The sequence below is a fragment of the Dermochelys coriacea genome, chromosome 3 (genome assembly GCF_009764565.3).
Source record: "Dermochelys coriacea isolate rDerCor1 chromosome 3, rDerCor1.pri.v4, whole genome shotgun sequence".
NCBI classification, from domain to species: Eukaryota; Metazoa; Chordata; order Testudines; family Dermochelyidae; genus Dermochelys; species Dermochelys coriacea.
This window is the reverse complement of record NC_050070.1, coordinates 84,578,752-84,589,109: the sequence shown is the minus strand read 5'-3', so window position 1 is coordinate 84,589,109 and position 10,358 is coordinate 84,578,752. Positions and strand designations below refer to the sequence as shown.

At 41.2% G+C, this 10,358-nt stretch overlaps 1 protein-coding gene across 3 annotated transcripts in view; it reads right to left on the bottom strand.

Annotated features, from left to right (window-relative positions):
• LOC119852731 overlaps nucleotides 1-10,358 on the bottom strand; it is a 143,634-nt gene that overhangs the window by 3,649 nt on the left and 129,627 nt on the right. For all 3 annotated transcript variants that reach the window (XR_005291796.2, XM_038394346.2, XM_043510788.1), the window contains 4 exons: nucleotides 7,247-7,367; nucleotides 4,591-4,653; nucleotides 3,179-3,309; nucleotides 2,506-2,615 (listed from right to left, as the gene is read on the bottom strand). Coding sequence is in view for 2 of the 3 variants with exons in the window: in XM_038394346.2 (XP_038250274.1) it covers nucleotides 2,506-2,615; nucleotides 3,179-3,309; nucleotides 4,591-4,653; nucleotides 7,247-7,367 (425 nt within the window). In the remaining variant the exon portion in view is untranslated. The remainder of the gene's footprint in view (nucleotides 1-2,505; nucleotides 2,616-3,178; nucleotides 3,310-4,590; nucleotides 4,654-7,246; nucleotides 7,368-10,358) is intronic.

The following is a 10,358-nucleotide window of genomic DNA, read 5'->3' as shown; positions in this document are numbered from 1 at the left end:
AAAGGCACCAGGTGGAAACAAATGGACATTGATCTAAATTTATGCAGATTATCCACTGGCAGTATGGTCAGGCTTTAGTTCCAAAGACTACATCCCTTAAGGCACAGACAAATCAGTGGATGGGCAAAAACAGCCCATGTCCATTCTTGCACATTAGAATATTATTTGGTTGAATTATACAGGTAGACAGATACTTGGCAGTACCTGACTGAACAAGCAGTGTACAGTCCTGGAGCCTTAGAACTCAGCTATTTCTATGGAATCAGTTCCACTAAATAACACAGCTCTTGTAAATGACACTTGTAGCCCATAGGCTTGCCTTTACTATATTCACTGCCTTGCCTTAGATTCAGCTGCTTTTATTATCGGCTGTAATGCAATAAACCTACTGTATCCACAGTTGCCAACTTTCATGTGGTAAATAAATCCAGAAATCAAGCTAATGCCATTTCAAAAGAAGCCAATCCCTAAGAACCCCAACATTCTATGTGACTAGATTTCTCCCCCCCCCCATGTGCAGTCTGGGACCGTGGTGGACCTGCTGTGTACCCCTGACACTCTTCCTCCTTGCCAGGAACTGATCAAAAAAAAAAAAAAGCAGCCAAAAACTAGCCAACAATCAACTCACAAGCTAATTAAGCCAAAAACAAGCTCAATTTCTACATTTTTTTTTTCCCACAGGTTTGGCATGTCTCTATCATGTAAGACATTAGCTGAAGCATAAGTGTGGTTAAGTAGACCATAACTCTTGGCCTAGAGCAACAGTTACTTTTAGATTTTTATGAACTAAGGAGAGCTTGCTTAACAGCAGGAGTTAGAATGTTCCAGTAAGTGCTGCTGCAAGGAACATGGAAGTAATAAACACAAGTCTGCTTAAGCAACAGATGACAGATATGATCATGAGCTGAAATGGTAATTACATCTATCAGTATACTAACCTGTAGAAGGACACCTCAACATTAGTAGGATGAGGAAATACATGTAGGGGAAAAACCCCTACTGAATATGCTTTAGATATAGTAGCATCAGTATAACATATTATAAAGGTTGCATCCTAGCAAGAAAGAGAGGTGTAGTCCTTGGAAGGGGCCAGAACGGTGGCCACTTGTGATGAGGAAGATAATGGCTAACATTTCAGGTTGTCCTGCAAGGGATGGTGAGAGTATATGGATGTACATTCTGCAGCGTCTCTATCTATCTTACTGAGTTAGTGTGTGTGACTTTGGTAAATGTATTAATAAACTATTTGGAAATATAGAGGAGTTCCTGTAGCGAGAGTGGTGCAGTTGTGCACATTGGGGTTCCCAACTATATAGTAATTTTAATAATACTGGGCCTGATCTTGGGCCAAAAACCAGTCAACCCTCAAAGTGATACCTGGGAATTTTTAGGTAATCAATACTCACACTATAGATCAGGCTACACACTCCTGTCAGTAGGACAGGTGGCGTTTTAAGGCTTCAGGACTACACCGAACAAAGCTTTTCTCATCACCATCTTTTAGATAATAGGAAAGTCCCAGAACATCAGTTTCTGTGATGAGTGAAAGAGGAGGTAATAACTAGAGCTTGTTGGAAAATGCTGATTCATTAGAATTGAATCTTTTCACAGGAATGTATCAAATCGATTGATGGAAAGCAGGTCTTCCTGGTTTCTTGCCCGGAATCCCCTGCTCCCTGGAATTTTTCAAAACATTATTTTGATTCTCTGGATTCTTTCTAAAATTACTTTGCACCAAATATTTTGATGTTTTTTGTTTTTGTTCTAATTCAGAACAAAAAAAATTGTAAAATAATTTGTTTTTTGACCAGCTCTAGTGCTAACTGAACAGCAGGATAAGCCCCTTCATCCCACTCCCTCTCTAAGAGGTTTCTTTTGTTTTACATGTTTCATGTTCTCCAGAGGGGGATTATTTTTTATGTCCATACTTGGCATGCCGTACTCAGAAGTTTTGTTTTCTCCCAGGGAAGGTTGGCCAGCAGAATGATTTATTTTTATATAAAACAAACAAAATTTCCTAGCAAATCCTGGAATATGGTTAATATTGTGGGGGGTCTCCATATCTAACCATATTGCCAAATATGCACAATCTTTATAATACAAAAAGCCTTTCACAGTTCACACCAGTAAAGGATTGCCAGGCCTTGTCTACACTTACAGCAGGGCAGCTGTAGCGCTTCGTGAAGATGCTGCCTGCATTAACAGGAGAGCTTCTCCCAGCAGCATAGATACTCCACCTCCCCGACATAGCACTGTCTACACTGGGAGTTAGGTTGGTATAACTGCATCTCTCAGGGGTGTGGAAAATCCACACCCCTGAGCAACGTATTTATACCACTATAAGTTCGTAGTGTAGACCAGGGCCCAGTCAGAGCACTTGTTACTTTGTACATCAGTTTGGCTTTGCATAAATTTCATTATCCCACTCCACATTAGCTGGATCAGTTACAATGCATAGGTCTGAAAACACCCTCTAATTTTAATCAAAAGTACATTTCAACTCACTTTTGGGCCAGCCTGCTTTCATGAGGCTGCATGAGGATGGGAGATTGAGCGTGTTCAGCCAGGTCTGGTAAGAGAGCATCTATCACTCTGTTCCTCCATCTGCTGGGCACCTGCAATTGTAAGTGAGTGGGCTGTAATGTTAACCCTTGGAAGGAGTCTATGCAGTAATTACACTGAGCATGAGTAGATTTATCCTGATCAGCAACCCACCCCAGCATGTCCTGCAGGCACATACTTCTCTCCTGCTGCTTCCTAGTCTGAAACAAAGGGAAGTGGCTTGCAGAAGGCAGGCTGACTAGGAACAGGGTGGAGAGAGGGGAGGTTCCTGGCTGGAGAGAGGGGCAGGATTCATTGCAAGACACCACCTCTTCTCAGAAGTTACTGACTCTGGCACAGCACCCTCTAGCATAGGTGGTCCTCCTTGACACATTGTCCCATAGAAGCCTAACAAATCCCTGGAAATCAGACAACAGTGTTTAAGAACTGTGTGTGAATCAGGTGTGAGAGGAAGCCTTCAATTATATCACTCCCCCTATTCTACTACTTAATCCAGATCTTTCAGGGGGATTTGACTGTTAATGTCCAGACCTAAAGACTGACTCAACGCAATTCATTTTTCACAAACTTCACTGACCTTCTTTTACCACTCACTACCAAATCCACCATTACTCACAGTCTTTGGCCGTTCAGTCTTTCCAGATGTTATATTGCTACCTTTGGGATCTGGAGTCAAAGGATTCCGCTTGTAATCCCTAGGTAGAGTTGATGCTGAGAGCACTGTGCGCTGGACCCAGGATGCAGAACCTATATTATAAATAATGTGGAGTTACAGCAGAACTTGACTTTAGCAAAAATACACAAAGCACCTGTTCTGATATATAAACAACATAAAAATACAGATGTTAACAGACATACAGAACTGTAAGCAACTTCTTTCTTAGTCCTGTCCTAACTGCATAGGGGTTCCTGTATAATTTCTAATAATAATAAGAAGAAGAATGTGCAGAATTAAAAATAGCCACAATGTTTCTGCATAAAAAGTTCATCAAAGCCCATACCCTGTCACTGGTTAGAGAAAGTCTCATTACTGTGGGAGTCATACATATAACTCCACCATCAGTGGACAGATCAGTGAAGCAGATCTTTGCTGATCCAAACTCTAATCTAATCCATTATATGCAAATAGTTTCTCCAAAGCACTATTGTCATTAGCCCTTAGATTGCAACAGAATCAAAAATGAAAGAGGATGCATTTCTTCAATTTCAAATGTTAGCTTAGTTTTTTCCCTTCACTAGGTCTTCACACAGACAGAGGAACTTCCCTAATTGACTGTTGGTCCAGATAGCCACAGAAATCTCTAAAGCAGATGCTGAGTTTCTAACCAGCTACTGATATGATCAGCTCTAATCTTGGATTGTCTCCACATACAGCATAGTTAATATTCTGTTAGTAGCCACTGGCAGCTTGCCACATGTCACCCGTGCCAAAAGCCTTGACTGGTACCTAACTATGTTTCTGTAATCTAATTATAGGCTTATTTTGCCTTGCAGATATGACCCCAAGTCAGTGTAATTGAGATGGGTGCTCCTTCTCCTTCCCATATCTTTGTGCAGCAAGACATCCCAGAATGCATTGTCCTGAGTGTTGCTGGTACTAATCTGTGTGCCTGTTCTCTGTCCCCTGCTGAGGCAATATGAGACGACAGGCCAGATTTTTCTCAGAAAGCACTGATTGGTGGACAGTTGGTTGTGCTGTGACTAAAGCATCTATGTGGACAACTCAACTGTGTTTATTGTAACCAGATCAAATGAGGATGTCAAGACCTGGCTGTGGTTGCAATTACAGCCTAAATAGACAGAGATACAGCAACTGTACACTTGTCACCCCTAGAAAAATATGAACACTAGAATGAAGGGTAATGCATGCAATTACTTTAGGAATTGATATTACAACTAAAGACAATACAGCCTTATTCAAATTAATAAAAAATATAAACCTTTGCACTCTGTGAGCCTGCTTTTCCTGACAAAGTGCATTACTGCAAATGGGTGGGAAGTGACAGTTATTCTGTATTGGTTTATTACCTGATGAAGGACTTCTTACGCTGCTAGCCCTAAAAGACATCAGATTAGCGGACTTCTTCATTCCTTTTTAAAAGAAATAAATTACAACATCCATAGTACAGTTACACAATTAACACCATAATCATCAAGAAGAAGCTAGAAAAAAGCATGTCCTTTTAGTATTTGGGGACAGACATCTGTGGAACGTCTGTATTTTGAGGCAGGCTCCATTTTAAACAAAGGTTTTTTCTTGCTCTCCAGACAAGTTCTCCAGCTATGCAGCAGGTTGAATAATGGGAACTCCCTGACGGCCAAATACTTTGACACGTCCAGGCTTATTTTCACTTCTTTTCATCCTGTGTGTTTGATTTGCCCATAGAGAGCTAGCTCTGGTTGGTTCAGAATGTACTCATCCTTACTTGCCTGGTTGGTTTTTACACTGGCCATATGTTTCATCTCTGCTAACACTGTAAAGGCAGTTTAATATTCTTTTTAACACTGCATGTGAATTTCAGTGCTTATGAAAGGTGCCTGACTGACACTACTGGAAACGGAGGGCTTTTATTTACCCCTCAGAACAGATGTCGCATGGGCAGCAACAGCACAAGCTTCCCAGTACTGTCCTACCAACGTTTCACTCCTGATGTAGAGGGACCACCAAGAGGAGCTACGGCTCCATGGCAGCCCATCCAGCTTTTGTCCTCTCTATTAAAGACTACACAGCCATGCCAACTCTAGTGACTTTGGTGAAGTGAACTGATGACTCGAACACCTCTTTTCACATAGGACAACGAAAAAGCCATCATATGGACACTTCCATTGACTATTGACCTGGGCAATTCTTTTGTCACTATCATCAACCTAGAGGTGAAAAGCTTTATATGCCTCAGCAGTTCTAATGGCGTCCCTAGAATTCTGCGAAGATGTAAAGATGAACAACTAACAGAAGTATCAGGGATATTTTATACTGCCATGAATTTGTAGGGCTGAATCTGCTGCCAGATCAGAACCCTCTGCTGTCTCTGAAATGCTAGACATCGCTTCTTCTGAAAGTCAGTAGCTAAAGAAATCTTCACTTCACTTAGTTCCTCTTAACCTTTCAGTGGAAACACAAATAGATCTCCAATTAAATGCACTGAAATAATCCATTAGAAAGGGAAAACCCACAATGAGTTGCAAATCAACCCTGCAACTACCCAATGTACAGCGAAAAACCTCAGCAGGGAACATCTTTCCACACAGACACACTGTCTCAGCTGGAAATGTTTCAAGAGAGGGAATGAAATTATAAAAAAGAGAGAAACTCCCCAAGGCACCTCTCTCTCTCTCCCTGCCCATCACATTTACTGCATCTGAAGAGACAAAGGAAGCAGCCATTGGACTCTAGGGGAGGGGTCCTTACTGGAAATTTTGGTCAGTTATTTTCTGAAGCATGTGGTAAAAAAAGCTTTGCTTTGAATCTAATACTGTTTCTTAAGTTAGCCACCAGTACGTGTTTTATCTTTATTTTTCTGGTAACCATTTCTGACTTTTATGCCTCATTACTTGTACTCACTTAAAATCTTTCTTTGTAGTTAATAAACTTGGTTTATTGTTTTATCTAGTCCAGTGTGTTTAAGTCGAAGTGTTTGGATAATTCCATTTGGGGTAATAAATTGTGTGCATATTATTTCCTTAAAGGAATAACAGACTTAATATATTTGTATTGTTCAGGAGAGGGCTGGGCAGTACAGGACATAGGTTTCTGGGGGAAAATCTGGGACTGGGTTGTTGGTGTCACCCTGTGGTAATCTTTAAGACTGGTCAGAGCCCACAGGGGCTGGTTGACTGCAGCACACACATAGACATAGCTGGGAGTGACTTACATGCTGGAGGCTGTTTGTGAGCAGTCCAGGTTGGAGGCTACATAAGCAAAGCATTCTAAAGGGCACCCCAGGTTACAGGGCAGGAGTGACAAAGCTACTCATTGGTCTGGATTGTACCCTGGTATGTCAGAACTGGATATGTCATTTTTTTAGTCTTCATAATATTTAAAGAAGGCCTGGAAGGTTGGGTTTTTTCCCTGTATTTAGTATATTAAAAATTCAGATCTTCCTACATGACTACAGCTGATTGAAGAATTAGCAGGATTTTGATATCACAAGAAGAAAGGAAGTGAAACTTGAGCAATTGCAAGGATGGGGATTTTTCATCAACCTGTTTAAAGCACTTTGAATTAAACAGGTGTTATAAAAAAACAGCTGGGAAGAAAAAAAAATCTCTTTGTTAAAGCTTCAAAATTCTTGTTCCTTCAACGAAGAACCGAGAAGGCTCCAAACTCCTATTCTCTTGTTCTCCAAAGAGACTTCCAGTAAAAACAGCAGTATTTATATTCCTCATGGTGCTACGGTTAAAAAACCAGCAAAAATAAAAACAAAACCCACCCACCCCCAAAACACCAAAACCATCTTTCAGGCCTTCTTCACACATGAGAAGAAAAAGAAGAAAAAAGAGGGGGAATGAAGGGGGAGAGAAAACATCTATTTTTGTAGGTGGGGGTTGGTGAATATGCAGGCATGTGCTATTTTGGCAATCCAGGTGGTGGTACAGTACCCAAGCCACACAATTAGGCTGGAAATATCTACTGGCCTTGTTTGAATGTTCAATATCATTTTAAAAGAAATACATGTTCCCTTACCTGCGGGTGAGTTTCTCTGGGATGTTACAGCTTCCAAGTCGTAAACCTGAAACTGCAGTTTGTCCACCCTCTGGAAGGCATCCAGTTTTAAACTACGTTCTTGGATCAATTGACTTCTTATCTAAGGAGGATGGCAATACCACATGTAGAGAATTCAGGTTAAAAAAGAAAAAAAAATCTTCTGACAGTCCTCTTTCAAAGCAAGGTCACAGGCTAAAGGTCTCAAAAGGAGGAGAAGCAGATGCCGTCAACATCAAAGGTGGTCACAGTTCAGTGGTGGATGAAGTAATTCCTAGATATAATTTTATAAAATGTGTCTGGGATCCTTCTAGAGGAGAGAATGATATAATTGGTATAAATGGTCATTATAACTAATAAAATCTGCAGTTTCCAGCACTTTAAGAAAGGACAGTAGACAACCTGGGGCCTTTTCCCTCCTCGCTCCCCTGAGCTCTCTATTTATAACCCCGTAACGCACACCCCATATCATGACCAGCCACAATGCCATTCTAAATGAAAGACAGGAGTGAACAACAGCAAGTCATCTTCCCCTCAGCTCCTCCAACGGCTGTGTGGCCTGTCTTCTCAGTGCCCCCACTCCCTGCCAGAACAAGGAGCAAGAAATGAGAACCAACAATTGAATCAGACACCAGTGAGATGATGGCTTAGTTCTATACAGGGTAACTGTTATAAGCCACATGCTTTTATGCCCACATAGGTCTCCTCCAGCAGCAGGGACCACTATGTAGCACTAAAAGTCCTGACACTAATTATTTTGTTTATCCAATACTACATTATTTGTTTATTTTTTCAAAGGCCAATTCAGCTACTGATGTTTCTGGGCACTCAAAGGGTTACAAGTATTTTGTAAACACAACAAAAGGGTGCACAGCTGCACCATTTAGAGATGGGGAACTATGAACTCATTGGCTTATGGTGCCAGGGCTGAATGCTCTGCTCTTCCAAAAGTCTCTTAGTGTCATACGCTCTTAATAAAGGCAGTCACAGAAAGTGCCAGCATCCTGCCAAACTATTCCCAGCAAAATGCTATCTGTCATCCCGACTCTCCCAAATTGCAGTGGGTGCTTTTAACTGGACTGTTCAGGTAGTTGAAGAGAGAAAATATTTTGGCCAGGTTTACAGGAGAGGCAGTCAGATAATAACAAGGAATTTTCATCCTATCTATGATAAGACTGCAAAAAAGGGATGGAAAGCCACACTTTATGCTGAGATTGTGGAGCGCGTGAAGTGCAGCCAAGGGGACTTACCTGACTAAAATCTAATCAAGTGTTTTTCAAACATTTTCATTCTGCAGGTCACTTTGTAAGAGACACAAAGCACTTCTCATTGACCCACTTATCCACCCAACAACCCAATTCAAGAGCTGGACTATGGAAATTGTACTCATTTAGTTTCATGGAATCATAGAATATCAGAGTTGGAAGGGACCTCAGGAGATCATCTAGTCCAACCCCCTGCTCAAAGCAGGACCAATCCCCAATTTTTGCCCCAGATCCCTAAATGGCCCCCTCAAGGATTGAACTCACAACCCTGGGTTTAGCAGGCCAATGCTCAAACCACTGAGCTATCCCTTCCCCATCAGCTTCTAAATTGATTCACTTAAATGTGTACCAGTCCTTTTTACAACAGTCTTAAATCAGTCTAATACTGAAGGACATTGTTAAGCAATTAAATTAAGCTAACTCAGTATCCAGCTTCAGACTGTCCACATAACGTGTTGGCACTGATTTAGTTAAATTGATGCAATTTCTGTGTGTAGACTGGGCTCAAGCCTGTCTGTGTCCCAAAATGTTTCATTCAGTGGACCATCAAAAAAGGTTCCTTGAACCCCGGTTTGAGACCCACTGGTAATGGATGTGTACCTCTTAATCGTGTCAGATAGAAAGTAGATAAAGCAAAGGAATAATACAATTTCTGCATGCCAGCTATGTATGCTGTCTGCAATGGCTGTATACAACTTGTGTTATAGTATCAAAGACTTGACAGTTACCATAAATGCTAATTATGTTTCTTTTTTTACAACAGTAAACATTTGGAGTGGAGATGATAAAAATGACCAATCTATGGCAGCGACCAAGGTGTTTAGTTTTTGGTTGTGTCTCCTTTGCCCTGAGTAAATGGTTTTGCCCTGTATTTGCTGGACTAATTTCAACAAGCCATTTCTTTGTTATTCTACCTTAGTAATGGCATTAAGATATACTGAAGATGAAAAATCATCAATTATACTAAACAGCAGCTGTTTTGTGTAAGTTTTGGCTGTCAAGGTGCTCTCGGATCTACTTTATACATCAATACATCTCCTAAAAGGATCTAGATTATCCAGAACTGTTTAAACGCAAAATATATAATCAGATAAGATCAGTAAAATCTGCATAAAAAACAACTTAAGTAGAATTTGCCAAACTTTTATTGAAAGGCTTGTGCTATTGGGAATGATTAGCCATTCTATAATTTATACCAAATATAGTACTGCATGTTTGATTTCACCCAATGAGAACATTTAAATGTTGGTAACTTCTAAGTTTATGAGTTTATGGTGAAACTGCTGGAATGGATTTCCTCATTTACAGTTCACATGACAATGCAGGAAAGACTTAATATACCAGTGCGTTAACTAGCAGGCATTCCTGAGCTCCTCCATTCCATTCAGTCATACCTCTCAACCTTAAATCTGCCAGTGTGTAATCGAAGCAACCACAATGTGATGCAAATGGCTGAAACATTATATACCTTTGTTTTGTTACACATTATAATCGGCCAAAGCGGGGTCCTCCCTCTTTCGTGCAGGCAAGCCGTGCTCGCCTTATTGCCGAAGAAGGGGGACCGTCACGATTTACAAAATTGGCGTCCCGTCTTGCTCCTCAGCACGGACTACAAAGTCGTGGCAAAAGCAATTTCGCTGCGGCTAGGGTCCGTGCTGGCGGACGTGGTCCACCCAGACCAGACCGACTCCATCACGGGCCTCAGCATCTTCGACAACCTATATCTGGTCCGGGACCTTTTGGAACTCGGATGTAGGGATGGTCTGTCGTTCGCCCTCCTGTCCTTAGATCAGGAGAAGGCATTCGACAGGGTGGATCAAGGGTATCTC